This window comes from Gossypium raimondii, chromosome 7 (genome assembly GCF_025698545.1).
Source record: "Gossypium raimondii isolate GPD5lz chromosome 7, ASM2569854v1, whole genome shotgun sequence".
In the NCBI taxonomy this organism is placed as follows: Eukaryota; Viridiplantae; Streptophyta; class Magnoliopsida; order Malvales; family Malvaceae; genus Gossypium; species Gossypium raimondii.
The window spans coordinates 44,114,268-44,132,570 of NC_068571.1; the positions used below are offsets into that span (position 1 = coordinate 44,114,268).

The 18,303-nt window shown below is 30.9% G+C and overlaps 2 protein-coding genes and 1 long non-coding RNA gene across 3 annotated transcripts; all 3 read left to right on the top strand.

Moving 5' to 3' along the window:
* Positions 1–750: 750 nt before the first annotated feature.
* On the top strand, positions 751–3,765 carry LOC128042334 (uncharacterized). Its single transcript, XR_008197558.1, has 4 exons — positions 751–837; positions 1,300–1,389; positions 2,353–2,402; positions 2,865–3,765. It is a non-coding gene; the product is annotated as an uncharacterized LOC128042334 (long non-coding RNA).
* Positions 3,766–5,162: 1,397 nt separating this feature from the next.
* On the top strand, positions 5,163–5,675 carry LOC128042566 (secreted RxLR effector protein 78-like). Its single transcript, XM_052633956.1, has one exon. The coding sequence runs from the start codon at positions 5,163–5,165 to the stop codon at positions 5,673–5,675; it is 513 nt and encodes a 170-aa protein (XP_052489916.1).
* A 3,144-nt stretch (positions 5,676–8,819) lies between these two features.
* On the top strand, positions 8,820–13,495 carry LOC105770544 (transcription factor MYB1). The gene is made up of 3 exons (XM_012591793.2): positions 8,820–8,940; positions 9,059–9,188; positions 12,954–13,495. Exons 1-3 carry the CDS (start codon positions 8,820–8,822, stop codon positions 13,444–13,446), a joined length of 744 nt encoding a protein of 247 aa, XP_012447247.1. The 3' UTR covers positions 13,447–13,495.
* The last annotated feature ends 4,808 nt before the right edge of the window (positions 13,496–18,303 follow it).

Genomic DNA, 18,303 nt, shown 5'->3' on the forward strand with positions numbered 1-18,303 from the left:
TTTTAGAAATAAAATGGAGCCTAAGACTCTATTTGGTTTTAGGAAATATATTTCATTTTTAATTTTTTTCAAAATGGAAAATATTGTTGAAAACATTATTAGAAATTTTAAAATGATTTTTAAAAATGAAAAAAATAATTAAATATAAAAATATTTTTTTGTTTTCACTATTTTAGTAAAAAGGCAATATAGGACTAAAAGAAATATTAAAACACATTATTAAATCTATTATCTTGATTCAAATTCATATAAATGTAAAAATTTTAAAATTTTTGATATTATCATTATTGAAAACAAATTTTTGTATCTATTTTACCAATTGCATTTTTAATTATTAAATAATATAAAATGAAAGTTTTTGTTAAGGTACAATTACAATTGTGAAAGCTCATTTTTAATGGTACTAAAATGACGATTTGAAACCCTATTTATCGATGATCGAATTAAGTAAAAATATTATTTAATATTTATGAATTTATTATAATAATATATAAAATTTCGGTCTAATAATTTTGATGATCGAATAGTTAATTAAGGTACAAAGAATAAATCATAAAATAATAAAATTGAATCACTAAACATTTTTATTTACTAGAGGGTATAAATAGTAAATAATTTAGGATTCAAAGTGACAATTAGCCACTTCTAGAAGATGGTGGACGGTTAGTGCATTAGGTAGCCTATGTTTCATTATAATTTACAATGATTAATATTAAAAAAGTAATAAAAATAAAAGTAATAGAAACAAGGTGGAAAGAAAGAGAAATTTCATCGTCACTTCTTCTGTACCATCGTTTCTCCATTGCTAAACAAAAGCAAGCTTAGTAAGCTTGCATGGTGAGAAATTCGTTTTTTATAATTTTTATGTTTTTGAGATTGTTGTAGTTAACTTTAGTTAAATTGTATTTTATTTTTTAAATCTATTAAAGTTTTAAAATGTTTTCATTGATGATTTTTAAAGTTTGTGGTATTAATATGTTAGTTTATAAGCTTAGAAATGAAAAAGAGACTATATTGTAAAGTTGAATGTTAGTTTTTGAGTATAGAGACTAAAATGAAAATAATGTAAAAATGTCATGATTTTCATAGAAATTGATAGTAGAGGATTGTAAAAGGGTATAATTGAAATTAGAAAGCAGAGTTCAATTGTAAAAGTTATGGTCGTTTCGGTTTTAGGAACTAAATTGAATAAAATAAAAAATTTAGGGTTTTGTAGAAATGAAAGAAAATAGCTCCATGCATATCATATTATGTTATTAAATTTCTGGAATTGATAAATTGAATTAAAATTTTATATAGATTGAGAAGTAAATCAACCGGAAGATAAACACGGAAAAGGAAAAATTATGGAGTAGTTCTCGGAGTCGTATTTGTTGTTGCTTTGTTTAGGTAAGTTCGTATGATATTTATTTTGTTAATATATGGTTATTATTGTGTAAATTGTTTACTTGTAAGTTAAGTTATTGTAAAATGATAATTGTTCGTATTGAATGGATTAAATTGCAAAGTACGATATATGTGCCTAGAATGAATAATTAGACACTATCGAATGAATATGGATTGTCACTTTCTAACCTTTTATTTATAAGCCTGTAAAATTATTTTAAGAATGAACTATTGGCTTAATGGTTAAGAGAAAATAAAAAGACATTGTAATTGACTTAGAGACCTCTCTTTTCTCCTTCACTGTGCCTCCCCCATCAATCCCCTCTTTACCGTCCACTTTTCCTCCCTTTGAGGTGGTTTGTTAATCGTTTTCTTCATCTTTTTGTTTTCGTTTTTCCATTTATTTTCCAGCCTCCAGTCTATTATTTTTATCATTCAAAAATACCCACATTGCTACCATTAAAATCACCATTTGTCGCCCCTTCCTCCTCCTTGTGTAAGTGTTGTTTTCTCTCTTTTTCTCTTCCTTTTTACTATCATTTCATTACTGATTTAATTTTGGAATTTTGGTGTTGTTTTTCTGTTTTAAATAAGCCTTCGTTTAGCCCTTACACGTTCCCTAAAGACTGCCCATGGCAACCCCTTAAGCCAACACCATTGGGGTGTTTGCCACCCCTTAAAACTCTTTTTGTGGCTAACGTTTTATGTCCATAAAATATTGATTTAACCTACCGTTCACAGCCTTCTTTTCCCCTAATTTTCAAGTCTTATACAGTCCCTAATCAGCCCCTTAATCCCTTTTTTGTGCCGCCCCAAAACAGCCCCTTATGTGTCGTCCATGGTGGTGTGCCGCCCCTTTAAACACTACTTTGGGGGTTGTTGTTTTTTATTTTTTGCCATCTCTTTCCAGCAAATAAAAGCAATTATTCCACTCCTCTAATCAGCATTTAATTGTGTCATTTTTAGGTGTATTTGGTCCCCTTCATTCAACAATTCGGAAGTAGTTAATGGCTAGCGTAAGTACGGAAGCTTGTGAGATTTAGTGCCGTATTAATTTCATTTAAAGATTTTGATCTGGCCAATTATTCTAAGGATTTATTAATTACTTTAACTATTTATTTTTATATAAAATTGATCATAGGTGCTGATCGTAACATCCTGGATCAGCAGTAAAGTCAGAACCTAGTCGCACTCTCGCTTGGCGTTGTTTTGCTTGTTATTTTGAATCTGAAAATTCGCTATTATAGCATTGTTGTGGTTGAACCCTTAGGGGTGTTTCAAGGATGGTTCTAATCTTAAAAAATAACATTTTAATTGTTTTTTTTTGGGTCACTGATCATTTAAGGCTTAAATGCGAAATTTTACGAATTAGCATTGCGGATTTTGTGAAATGAGATGTGGGTCCTAACTTTAAACAAGTGATTGCTAATTGTTAAAATATTTGATAAATCATTCATATTTGCTTGTTGGTCGGGCAGGGTCGAGTGGCCAAATAAGCGATTTTAAAGGTGCCGAGCAAGGTACGTAACATATGGTTGATCGGGTGGTTAACCCTTACTGAATTTGCGTGTAAGCAAAAAATTTGACATGTCTGATTACTGTTTGGCGCACTTATTAGGGATGATTACATGCTTGATAATGATTTTCATTGTGTTGACATGATATGAATTGCTATTGTTCGTTGAATATTTGTATAACATGCGACTCATTGAGTCACCGATTGATCTATGTATTAAGCTTGCTTGACTGTAATGCTTGTTGTATGTATGATACATACCATTGGTGCCATTGTTACTAATTGACTGAAAGTATGAAATTCATGTACTGAAAATGTTACCGTAAGCATGTTAAGCATGCCATTGTATTGAATATATTACCGTAAGCATGTTATGCTTTCCATTGTACCAAAATTGATCTAAAAGCATGATTTACTCAATGATTGTATGGCATACTGCATATGCATAGCGTGGGATATTGTGGTTGACGGAGGAGTTCCACGGAGTACTAACGACAGTTAGAGTCCGCAATATTGTTGTTAGTGCACTACACCAAGAGTACCGAGGAGATTGGAGATTTTATCACATTATTGGCAACTTGTCTGCATTACTAGTGGCTTGTCTACACTATTGGTAGTTTATCTACATTATCGATATTGGCAGCTTGTCTGCATGTATTGGCAATTTATCTACACTACTGTACTGGTGGTTTATCCACATCGAGCTATAGCTCGTACTGTTTGGTGTTCGACAAATGGATTTTGGGTCTTAAACTTTTTAGGACCAGACCCACATATGGAGCATCAACTCGGACATTGAATTATTTTTTTAAAAAAAAGTTTATTATTTTGATCAAAGTTTTACCTTTGGTTTTGGTCTGTAACCATGTTTATTTGGACTATAGCTTGGTGATTTCCTTTTCAGGGTTTTATTCATGCATGGACTTTTGAAATTTAATAATCAATAATTGTATGTTATCTAGGTTATGAAAAACTGACATTGTTCATCAATTTTTGCTGCATTACAAAGATTCGATTTTTGAACAACAGAACGTCAACTCAACTAGTTTTCTTACACTTCACGAATAATGTCTAAAGGACGACAATACTAATGGTTTTCTACAATATCACTATTGACAATAAAATGAATTCTAAAGTATAGACGGATCATTAAATGAATTTTTTAATTTAAACCAATGTCGCAACCATAATTTTTTTTTAAAATAGATAAGTTAGGGTTTTTCTTTGAGAAAGTGATTAGATAGTCTGCTTAGCCCTTCCGGTGGCTAATGTAGTCTTCTAAATCTGACCATAACGTCTAGGCTGGGCTAGGGAGGTTACATGGGTTGTTAATTGGATTATGTTCATGTATATGGAAATGTTATACTGATGGAAATGATACAAAAACCGATTTAATGCTCGTGTGAAGTTAGTAAACGATTAGGATAAAAATGACATACCATTAAGGTGTAAAAAGTAACAGGTATCGATTTGGACATCTTTATCGATGGCTGAGATCCTGCATTTGTTGTGGATTCTCCACAACTTGTGTGAGCAGCATCGTGTAAAGTTCAAAGTCCCGATTTACAGCCCATGTAAGCAATTTAAGTCTCAAGTATCCGAAGTTATTTTTTTTGGAAAATTGGGTTTGGAAAACGCAGTGGAAAATAAGTTTAAGGGAAAAAAACAGAGTTTTAAATTTTTTTCAAAAACAATAACTTGGTTGTGATATCTAAAGTAATAAATACTTTATCAAAATTGTACCTTTTCAGTTTGTCTAGGATGGACGCTTCGATTGAGTAGTCTTCTCCTCTATCCTCAAGCTCAAGTCTACCGAGTGTGGACTCGTTTCGAATCAGAAAATTTTCCACAAAATTACTAGTGGAGCAGTTTTACAATTTTTCTAAACTTTGGTGTCAAGTTGTAAATAAGAAAAAATCTCTAGAAATTTTGTAAAAATAATATCTTTAGAGAATTTTCTCTCTATAACTTTCTCTTAAATATAAGTGTGTGAAAAATAATGACCCAATGCTCTCTTTATATAGGAAGAGTTTATAGAGTTCAACTATGATTAAGTTTAATCACTTTAATATTAAATTAATATAATACTTATCAAGATAAATATTAAATTTAATTTAATATTAAATCTATTAAAATGATTTTATTTTTAGAATAGTTAATTTGAAATCAAATTATTTGGTAAACTCTCACTAATAATATAATTCTTCCATTGCTCAACCACAGAAGAATCGGTGCCGCCAGCCACCCGCCGGTGACTGAAATGCCGCCATCACAGTCATTGGCATCGTCGTGTCTGGTGGTGACTAATAATATTAAATCGTTGCAAAAGGAATTATCTCGTAGAATAAAAGAAGTAATTGGAATGGTGGTAAGTGATACTCAGTGCACTTTTATCAAAGGAAGACAGATTTTCAATGGGATCCTTAATATGAATGAGTTAATCCATTCAATGAAAAAGAAGGAGAGAAAATGGGGCAACTTGATATTCAAATTGGACTTCTCTAAAACGTATGATTGCGTCCAATGGGATTTCCTAGAGGAAGTTCTACTGGAAATGGGATTCGGAGAGAGGTGTACATGGTGGATGATGGAGTGTGTAACGACGGCTAGAGCAACAGTTTTGGTTAATGGTTCGGTCACAAACAAATTTAGAGTGGGAAAGGGACTTCGTCAAGGTGATCCAGTATCGCCTTTCTTATTTATTCTGGTAATGAAGGTGTTGCACTTGATGTTGGATAGAGCTGAAGAGTTGGGGCTTATTGGAGGAATTTAAGAGGTTTTATCGGATAGGTCATTTTCACATTTATAATTTGCGGATGACACAATTTTGCTCTTGAGAGTGGAAGATAAGTTTGTAAAGAATATGAAGTATTTGCTAAGATGTTTCAAAATATTCTTGGGTTTAAGCATAAATTTCAAAAAATCGTGCTTAAATGGGCTCGGTGTGGAGAAGGAACTGCTATATAGACTAGTGACATTATGCAAATATAAGATTGGGACACTTCTTTTCGATTATTTGGGGATTCCATTAGGATCTGATCCGAGGAGAATATCGACATGGAATTCGATTGTAGAGAAATTTAAAAAAAACGCTATCAGGATAGACGAGTAGATCACTTTCTTTTGCGGGGCGAGTTGTGCTTATTAATGTTGTACTATCATCATTGCCCATTTATTTCATGTCCATCTTCAAAACTCTAAAAACAGTAATATCTAGGATCGATAAGATTAGGAGAAAGTTTCTTTGGGGAGGTGAAAATGGGAAGAAAGAATGGAAAATTTTAGTTGGAAACGAGTTTGTTTGCCGAAGAATAAGGGGGAGCGGGGGGAGTAAATGTGAAAGCAAAAAACCAGGCACTATTGACGAAATGGAAGTGGAGATTTACAACAAAAAGAGAGGCCTTGTGGAGGAAGGTGATTAAGGATAAGTATGGGACCTTGGTACAACAATAGAGATTCAAGACAACAAACTTAAAAGAAATGTCGACTGTTTGGAGAGGAATTGTGGAAAATGCAACCGATGATAGAATAGCTAAATGGACGGGTTTAGAGTCGTTCAGATGGGAGTTAGGGAACGACAAGACAATGTTGTTTTGAGAAGATACATGGTGTGGTAACCATTCTCTAAAAGCTGGATATCCAAGGCTCTATTGATTGGCAAAACTCAAAAAGGAAGGGTGGGAATGTATACAAAAAATGGGGGATTTAGTGAAGTTAAGTGGGAGGAATATTTTATAAAAAAACTGCTTGACAGAGAGGTGGATATGCTTGAGAAAATGGTTGAGGAGGTAACAAAAATAAAGTTAGCTCATGAGGAGGAGGACTGATTGATATGGCTACATGATAATAAGGGAGATTTTTTGGTAAAGAGAATGTCAGATTTATTGATGGAGAAGGGGGTGGAGGATTTAAGTTTTGATTTCGATAAAATTTGGAAGATGAAGGTGCCACCCAGGGTAAGAAGTTTTTCTTTGGATGCTGGCATTAGGAAGACTTTCCACAATAGAGTTTTTGGAAAGGTAGGGCATTCGCTTCCAGCAAATGAGGAAGGAATGTCCATGGTGCGATAAAGAGTTGGAAAGAGTTAATCATTTGTTCTTTAAATGTAAATTCGTTAAAGGATTTTGGAGGAGAATCTTCAACTGGTGGGAGATGAGATCAGAACCCATGGAGGGTTTTTTTTTAATTCTTTAAGTTGTGTAATAATGTATATCTGTCAGGGGTTATGAAAAGTTTATAGCTGATCTCAATTTCAGCTGCATGTTGGTCAATTTGGCTAGAAAGAAATGAGGTGGTGTTCAATAAAAAAATGATACCAATGGATACGATGATTTTCCATTCGAATATGAGAGCAATGATGTGGGTATGTGTGGTGTATAATGAAGTCATTTTAACTGAGTTGTTGGTGGTTTTGCCCTTTAAAATGTAGGTCTCATAACAAAACTTATAAGGGCTTGGAGATGAGCAGGCGGTTTCCTCCAAGGGGTTGGCTGAAATTTAATGTATGCGGGGTAGTGTTCGAGGACAAAGCTGGAGGTGGAGGGGTATTGAGAGATGAAGATGGAGCGGCGTAAGCATTATTCTCGGGTCCGAGCGAGGCAAAAGATGTTGAATTGGCAGAATTGAAGTCAATTGGAGTCGTGCTTGAGTTATATGAAGGTATGGGATGGGCAACATATTGTCCATTATTGATTGATATTGGTTCCAATCTGGTGTTTAAATGGCTTTTAGAAACAGAGTCAAGATCGGGAAAGTTACACTATTTTTTGCTGAAATTTAGAGAAGATCATATTGGTCATTTGGGAAAGCAGAACATATGGGAACGAAATGGCTTTTGCATTGGCAATAGCAGGGGTTAAGCGTTTAGATACCTTTAAAGCATGGTGGTGAGAGTGTTGAAGAGAATGGGAGTATTGGTCTTTGTTTGATTAGTTGTTTTATTTCTGCTACTATGTAGTTAAGGGGATTTTGTAGAGTTGGTTTTATTGACTTTGGTAGAGTTTATTGTATGCTGCAAGTTTTTGAGACTGGAATGGCTTGGATTCTCCATGGCCTTTTTCTGTAATTGTTAATGATTGAGCAAAAACAATTTTTCATAAAATTTTAAGTAAATAAATGGTAAAATTATAGTTTGACCCTTTAAAAATGATAAATTTTTTATTTTGTCCTCCTAAGAACTACAAAGATTTGTATTAATACAATGGTAAAATTGCATTTTAACTCTCCTAAAAATATATAGCTCAATCTCAACCCCCTCCCAAGAAAAATTTCTGACTTCACCCCTACCTAAGTTGTAAACTCACTATAATTCACACAAAGTGAAAACTGGAACTAGAAAAATTATAACCTCTATAGAGGCGAATCTAGGGGGTTGGCAGGGGCCTGTCCCCCCTAAAATAAAAAGAAATTTTATTTAAACCCTTTATAATTTATAAAATTTTAAATTAGTAATGATAAATTTACACTTTAACCCCCAAAATGATAAAAAATTGATTTAATCCTCTAAAAATTATAAAAATACATGCTATCAAAATGACTAAATGTTATTTTTACTATCATAAAAATATATAATTTAATTCCGCTCAACTCAACCTCTGCCATTCATGTAAGCTACGTCACATTGAATAATACAAATATTTGTACGTAGGCAAAGTTGAAATGTTTTGGAATTATATAGTTGGAATGGTAGCTGCAATCAATACTTTTTAAAACAGAGCCGTCACTACTTACTTCCTCTTAGGAGGAACTTTTCTGCTGATAAGAAACCATGCACGTCGCCATTGTTATTAAGGCTTTTCTATCTCCCACTGAGATTCTAAGCTATAAAAAAACGGAGGTTGGCCAACACAGGATAGTATAGAAAAAGTGACATTTTATAAACACACCAAGCTAGCAAGCTAACTATAACAGCTTCTGTATGGAAGGCTCATCTTTAAGAGTTAGAAAAGGTGCATGGACTGAAGAAGAAGACCTTCTTCTTAAGAAATGTATTGAGAAATATGGTGAAGGGAAATGGCATCAAGTGCCTGCTAGAGCTGGTAAACACACACATACACACAATGGGGTTTTTTTTTTTTTTTTTTAAATCTTGTAATTTTCGTGATGATGAGCAAAAAACAAGGGGGGGTTAAAAGACCTAAAAAACTTAAAGTGCAGGCTTGAATCGTTGCCGGAAAAGCTGTAGACTGCGGTGGCTGAATTATTTGAAGCCTAATATCAAGAGAGGACATTTTGCAGCAGATGAAGTTGACCTCATTATTCGCCTCCATAACCTCCTAGGTAATAGGTAAGTCAATATTCTATTTCCAACTATTTAATCATTCTTATAGTTATTCATGTTTTATAACTATCTATATGGTAAGTATACAGAAGTTTAATGTTTTTTAAAGGTTAAATGTATTCTAAGTTTATAAAATTTTCTTACATTTGAAATATAGTCCCTTTACTTTCATTTTAAGGAATTTAGTATACTTATTTTTAAATTTAAAATGCAAGTCCAATTGCAAACAATTTTAAAGTTTTTCTTTTGTTAAATATTTTAGATTCAATACAATGTTATATTTTTATTATTTATATAATTACCAAGTGAGCATTTTAATTTCAAAATGTCATAGTAACTAATTTGATAGAAATTTTTGAGGTGGGGTTAACAATTAGATTTGAATTTTAAATTTTGAAAAATATAAGGACTAAGTTTTTAAAATAAACCTAAAGAGACTAAATTCTAAATTTACAAGTATAATAATTTAAAGCATATTTTAATTGTTTGTAAATTGCTCTTAGTCCAATTCAAACTAACATTTAATTCTAAAAGTCTAAATGATAATGTGAAATTAATTATATAAATCATTTTTAAAAAGTTTGAATTTTTATTTATAAATGAGAAAGTTACTATATTACGTATAATTTCATGAAATTAAATTTAATATTTTATAAATAATGAAAAGATGGTAAAATAATAATATTGTTACCTCATATCACAAGCCCTATTTAACTCCTCAAGTCTCTTAAATCCATTTCGATCTGCAACTTTTAAAGTAAATTATTTCAAAGATGTAACTGAAAATTAAAAACCTTTTAGAATTGAATTAAATTATGAATTTTTAAGTTAAAATATAATATTATTATATTAATCTATGATTATACAATTTCTAAAATAGTTTAACAATCGAAATGTTATTTTCGGTAATATTATTAATATCAATTGAATTGACAATATATGCTTTAAGACCAGTCAAATTGGACAAGAGTAGAGTACAAAAGTGCATGCAAAGAAAGAGGAACAATACTAAATGATTTTAGTTGGAATGAAAATTCTGAATGACATTAGACTGTAGGTTTGATACTTAAACATCTTCCCTTTTATTAAAAATAAAAACACCAAAATTATGAGAATTAGATTAAATTAAAATTTAGTGATGCAATTAATTCCACTAATGACATATAATTAGAAATAGAGTATATATGGAATTAAACCAATAATTTTACCGCTTATGAGTTTCTTTTTATATTTAATTATTGTTGGATTAATGATTTGGCAATATAATTTTATAATATTAAAATTACATATATCACTTGCATTTTTATTTATTGAATTAAACAAAAGTATGATTTAATTATAATTTTAAAATTAATAGTACTTGTTCGATCTTGACAATAAAATGTTTTATAAACACTCATATTGTAAGAAGATAGATAAATATACAAAGGTAAAATTTTATTTTATTCTTTTGAGCGGAAATTATGCATTTATGTGGTAGGATAGTTCTTTTCAGATATGGTAGTTTTATTAGAAATAATTATCTTTTTAATAAAAAGATTGGTCCACATAATATTTGGTTATTTAAATTTAGCTAAGATAAAAATATAAACGTAGCAAATATATAATTTTAGTAAGTTAAAACAATAAATAATATAATGTTCTGGGTTCAAATCTCATAATTGTCTTTATATACATAAAGATATAAAATAAATTTATCAAAATATAAATATCCTTAAAACAAGTTAACACCAATTTAGTAAATCTTTTAATATAGTCAGCATGGTAGTTTTTGATGTCCGTCTTGATGGTTTTTCAAGCACTTGTGTTCTCTTTCATAAATTTGAAGTCATTTTAACAAAAATAAAAATTCAGAGGTGGTTTTCTTAAAAGAATGATTTAAGTTAAAGATTTTTATTAAAAATAATCTTATAATAATGTTTACTACTCTTTTTAAATAAATTGACATGCTGGATAAAACACTAATTAAGTGTGAATAAGGACCACATTTTGCCACATCATATAACTTGACAAAATGGACATCCATCACGTCAAAGTCAACCAATAATTACTAATCTAAATATTTTTTAATAAAGTTTATACGTAAGATTTAAACAAGAAATAATAAAAAGAAAAAAAGTAAATTATACTTAAAGTTATTAAATAAATAATAAATTTATATTTTGATCACTTAATTTCAAAATGTTATAAAATGGTTATTTAATTATTAAAAGTTTTGGAACTCACTAGTTGAATTTAAAAAAAACTTAACAATCCAAGAATTTAAATAAAACTTTCGAATAGTTCGGTGATCATTTTATAATTTTCTAAAAATTGAGTGACTAAAATATAAACTTACTAATAGTTTAGTAACTTTTGATGTAATTTATCCTAAAATTATACATATAGAACTCGAACGTAATATCTCAAAAATTCTAAAACCTCAATTTTATCATTAAACCAAAACTTTATTAATCTTTTTAATTAATTTAGTCATCTTTAAGGGAATTTTTTGTTTTATTGGGGGATCTTGAATGTTGAAGTTAAAGAAGAATAAAGGTATGCATCTCTTCATACTTCAATCCAAAAAAGCCTAACCCCCTTATCTATCTAATGTTAATTAATTTTTACTTATTTTGAGCTGTATTTTCGGGGTCCAACTTTTTTTAACAAAATTTCAGGGTCGACTCAGTTACTCCTTTTTTTTTTTATTGCAATAACAGTGAAATATAGTTATTTTTGTCAGCTACACAGGGAGAAAAGTTGTCTTTTTATTGGTAAATTAATTAAAAATTATTAAATATATTAAAATTTTTGAAGAAAAGACTTTCGTTTAAATGCAGGTTTTGGTTTAACGTCATTTTCTCGATGTCTTCCTTATCTTTATCAACAATAAATGTTAAAGACATGAGTTTTGACATCTCAAGTTGTACGGATTTATTTTTGGCGAAAATTAATTATTGATTTAAAATATTTTTATTTTTCTAATTATTTATTTTATTAAATCATACAAAACAGTAATTTAATCCGTTGTTTTAAAAACTTTATTTAGAGTATATTTAATTTTAAATTTTTACTCTATAATTTAATACAAACAAATAATTAACCTAGGGCTAAACGTGAACGGACCATACTAACACATGATAAAAGTAGGGAGTAATTATCTAAATAAAATATTATTTTTACTTTTCTTAAAAATAAATTTAAAAATTTGATTTTTAGATAATAAAAGAAGTAACATAAGTAGTGGGTAAAGAGTGTTTTTTTTTGTTAATCATTAAGAGAGGATAATAGGGTTTAAACTTATATCATTTATATGTCAAACAAAACTTTAACTACTACTCTAATAAATTTTAGTATAGATTTTTTTTAAAATTTTGTTGAACATATGCTTTTATTTTAAAAGTATACTATATTAATAGTCACTTAACTATGTTTCTTTTTTTTTGTCACCCAACTATAAAAGTTACAAAATAGTCACTTTACTATTCAATTTTCTCATTTTGGTCACCCAATTATCTTAAATATTTTGGTGTTTTTCACTTTTATGTTTGCCAGCTAGTGATAAAAAGACAAAATTGAATATATAGTTGAGTGATCATTTTATAACATTTCATAGTTAGTTGACTAAAAAAAATTACTAATAATTGGATGGCAAAAAAATCATATTTGAGCAATCTCTACTATAGTTTACCTTTTTTTAATACAATGAAGTTAATATTTTTATTTTAATTTATGTGAATTTTAATTTATTTTTTCAAATGTTACTTGATACATAATTAACAATTGCAGATGGTCACTGATTGCTGGTAGACTGCCAGGAAGAACAGCAAACGATGTGAAAAACTATTGGAACACCCACTTGCTTAAAAAAATTATAGATACGTCCGGTAAAAACTCAAAACCAAAATCTTATCAACCAAATCCCAATACCAAAATTATCAAGCCTCGGCCTCATATCTTATCAAAGCACAGTTTTCTTATAAGTTTGGATGAGTACAATAATAACAATAACAACAACCATGCAGAAGCAAGTAACAACGTGGCATTAGCTAACGACGGTAATGACGACTATGGGTATTGTTTCCCGAATGACCACGATGAGATGATGTGGTGGGAAAATATGATGATAAATGAAAAGGACGTTGATGGCTATCAGCTTCAGTGTTCAGCCAATGATTTTGATCAAAGCGTGTTGGACCAACCTATGAATGAAGACAATTATGGCAGTATTATAGATGAGGTTTTTCTTGATGAGGAACTGTGGAATGTGTTCAACCCATAGCCAGAAATATATGTTTGTTTGTTGTCATTGATGTAATAAGTAGTAAGTGACAATAAAAATAATTTGTACTAAATATATTAGTAATAAAATTTTTAAATATGTTGACTACCAACTTCATAAAGTTTTAGTGTTAATTACTTAAAATGTTTTATATGTACATGGTGAAATGTGTTTATAGGGTGTTTAAATTTCGATTAAAATTGAATTAACCGATTGAATAGATATAATTTGGTTAATCAATCGGTTAATCGATCTAATTTGGTCAGAGGTCGGTTTAAAAACTCGGTTTAAAATCGAGTAATTAATCGAACTTAATAAATAATACAAATTATATGTAGTTTTAATTCTGTTAATTCAATTAATTCAATCAAGTAAAAACTTACGCCCAAAAACACTTATTTCAAATCCAGAAATTAAATTCAAAATTGTTTGCTTCGAAAGTACCATTTTTTAGCAAATCTTTTCCGGTTAATGCTAACATTTGTTAAAAACTATTCATTTATTTACAGAAAAACACTTAAGAGTTTACGTAATTTGCAACGGAAAATTTTTTAGAGTTTTAGTTTTGAAAACCGGAATCCTATTTGCTAACTCGTGTGATTTTACAGTTTTATGATCGAAAATATAAAAAAAAAATTGACGAACCAAAACAAAAACCAGAACACGGCCCAAAAACATATTACAATCCCAAAAATTCCATGAATATTACTAATGTAAATCACCATATTTAATTATCCAAGAAAATCAATTCGAGCACCCGCACGCCGTCTGGTCCTAAGTCGGAAGTTCACTTCAAACGTATCAAACAAACGAGTGAGCTTGAAGCCTAGTGTGTGACCCGGCCCACAAACATAATTTTCTTAAGGTTTTGCATGTACAATAGTCAGACTAAAAATTTGTATCACGTTACATAACAGAGCATATCATATAACTTATCGGAGCTTATCATATATCATATCAAAATGTCATAATTTCCAAAACATATATTAGATACAAATACAGACTGTAACACCCCAAACTTGGCCTAGACGTTATGGCCAAATCTGGAGTTGTTACGTCAAATGATTGAAAATTTAGTTTTCGTGTATCTTGAAACTCGTCACAAACTCTTAAAATCCCAGATTAAAAACATATTTTATCTAACTATTTATTAGAAAGCGATGTTTGATTATATTTTCTAAAACTTATGGTTTTGCAGCGGAAACCATTAGAAAGATGTATTTTTGAAAACACAATTTGTTAATTGAAACCCGTTGTCTTTGTAGAAAATAATCGTTGTCGATAAAACATTTGAACAATATTATACGAAAACGGAAAATAAAGTCCAAAATCCAAAATAATCCCTCGAATGTCCTGAGAGTCCAAATTTTACAAAACTCTTAAACCAAAATTTTGAATAAGTCAAATTTAAGAAAATACGATATTAACTGAGCTCTCGATTGCACTGATCCGTCTAAGTCCGAGGATTACATGAAAATAACAATCACACAAAATATGAGTTTTCGAAACTCAGTGTGTAACAACTCAAACAGATAATTATTAACAAACAATTTAACAGTATAAAATCTTAACAGAGTAGTTCAGATACATATATATATATATTTCCTACCCCCAACTGTTACACATCCTCTCCGACCATCCCAACACACCATATGGGGTTTGAAACCCATCCAACCCTACACACCATTTAGTGTCATTAAGACACTTACAGGATATTTGCAGTTGTGCTGCCAGTATAGTAGGCGAGATGTCTCCTCTCACAAAAACACTTCCTCCACCTAATATATATCCCATCCCAGAATCAGATATAATCAGAGCAAAAATCATGCATAACATATCAGATACAAATCACATATATAACATTATTCTCGGTTTTATTTATCATATGACATCTCAAATACACTTGCAAATAGCAGAAATTATACTAACAGATGACCAAATTTCACTTTTTATAGTATATTTAATCACATACCGACCCTACGGAAGGCCCACGATCAATCGGGACGACGTGTATGGCCATAGGAAAAAATTCTAAATTTTGGGCCCACACGACCCAAATAGACAGCTTGTGTGGCTCACACGACCCAAAAAGCCCAGACTGTGTGCCACACACGGTCCACTACACGGCCTATCACACGACCGTATGTCTCACATAGCATACCACACGGCCGTGTGGCGTCAACAGTATTGTCTTTCGGCTTTCGCCGTTCGTTGATTTTCGGGTTTCTCGTTACACACCTTAGTCAAAAATCTGACGAAAGTGGAGGAGATGACGAAATTGTTTTCAACATTTTTCCTTATTTTTTTTGTTTTTCAGAAAATTTTAGTTTTATAAAATTTTAATTTTTATAAATTTATTTTTTTAATTTTAAATAATTTTTAATTTTATAAAATTACATGTTAGCGATGATGTAGCATCTTACATTGATTAAAAGGGGCATTTTACATCTCATAAAAATGTTACAATGTCATCAAACTCACCTATCTCAAATAAATAACAACAGTCCAACATATGAGTCGACATGTTTTAATGCGTTTAAATTCTTGTCGAATTGCATATCAATATGAAATTTACTTAATGTTCCTGCCAAATCTAGGGTAGAACTGCATGGATAACATTTTTACGAGTTCTGAGTAAATAATTTTTAGAACCTATAATTAGTTCTGCAACAACAGTTGCTGCTGGGAGATTTTAAGAGTATAATTTAGTTGGGTGAAGAAAGTGTCAGTAGTGCAGCTTACCATGATGCGCTATGGGCGACTATTGTTGTTGTATAATGGGAAATGATTTTGTTTTGATTATTATCATTAAAAATGTGTATATTGTCGCAAAAAAATATCTAACTCGCGTCTCTCTACTTAATTATTAGAGTTGTGATAGTTTAACGATAACAAATTACTCTTATATAACAAAATTGAGATAATGATACTTTGGGTTTCAAGTATGGTTGAAGTCTTTTTTTCTTGAATATGATTTATTCGTAGCTATCTCATGGCGTAGGAATATGGTTGGGACACTAACAAAATATTGGTGACTTTGTGGTTGATATTCTAAATGTTTTTTTTTTCCTTTTCTTATTAATGACTTTTACTATAAAAAGATATGCTTGCATAAATAATATTTAAACTGGACAGTTGAATCCGAATTAATAGAAACCGGTTAAATAATCATTGAATTGAATGTTTTTATTTGTTAATTTTTATAAATTTTAATTATTTTTTAATTGAATTAATAAAATTAATCAAACTAATAAATTAATGATTTGATTGATTTAACTAATATCATTATAAAAACATTGGTATGGTACCATGGATTGAATTGGACGGGAGTGACAAGCCAAATATGTTTTTAAGTAAGGTGGTAATTGAGACATTCTTGATGCAGCAGTGTACCGGTTTTGATCATTCCTTATTGTACATTATTATTATTTTTTATTTTTTTACAGCACGTTTGGTTGGAGGGAATGGATATTCCATTCCTTGTCTATTGTGCGCGCTACAGTAATTACACTCCTATTCAACAGTTTGGTTCACTGTTTATTGATTTCAAAGATGGAGATTTGACTTTGATGTTATTGGGGTCATTTCCTAAAAATTTTGAGTTTCTTAAAACTACTCTACTTCACGGGAAGGCTGGTGTATCTCTTAGTGAAGTATGTGCAACTTTACATAGTATGAACTGATAAAGAAGGAAAAGAAAAGTTTGATTCAACAGTAGAAATAGGCATGTTTAACATGTATTAAGTTCACCAGTAATAGTAGACATGTTTAGCATGTATTCAGTTCAACAATGACAGTAGGCATTCAACCAGTAATACCGTAACACCCCTAACCCGTATCTGTCGTCAGAATAGGGTTACCAAAATTTATAGAACATATAATAGACATCTCATGATATTTAACATTTATACCAGAAATCATTCATAATGAATCAAATTGTCCCTTATATGAACCCTCGAGGCCCAAGATATGCATTAGAAACAAGTCGAGACTAAATCGGGTACTTAGAGAATTTTTCGCGAAATTTCAAAATTTTTCCTAGGTGCAGGGGACATTCCCCCGTGTGGTCAGGCCGTGTGGCTCACATGGCCAAGAGACACGCCCGTGTCTCAGGCTGTGTGGGCATACGAAATAGGGCACACGGCTGTGTCCCAGCCCGTGTTAGTACCTTTGTAACTCTCTGACTTGGGACTTGGGTCATACGACCAAGTTACACGCCTGAGTGTTAGATCGTGTATAGGTGTAGGGGTTACACGGCCAAGCCACACGCCCGTGTGCTAGGTCATGTGTCACACATGGCTGAGACAAACGCCCGTGTGGACAAATTAAGGCCATTTCCAAACCTTATTTCTCACCCAATTTGTATTTCTCTTACATCAACACTTTAACACTTTCACAAGACAATATAATACATTCAAATTAAGCCAAAACTAAGTCTTATACATGACAAATCAAATCATATGTTCAATTATCCAAACATACCAAAACAACCATACATACATATAGGAATATTTTACCAAATTTAAATTATCTCAAACCCATCCTCAACATGCCTATATCACATCAACATAATAAGACCACACTTTTACATATCAAAACATACCAATGGCTAGGGGTGTGCATAATTCGGTTAAAATCGAATTTTTTGGTTAACAGACCAAATTCGGTTAATCGATCAGTTAACAGAATTTTTTCGATCGAGGGTCGGTTATTTTTTTATTTTTTGGTTAACGTTTAATTCGGTTCGAACCGGTCGGTTAACCGAATTTTGATGGGTAAATACTATGGGCCTCAACTAGGTCAAATTAAACCCGACCCAATTTATTTCCTCTCCTCCCTCTAATAAGTCAAGAACCA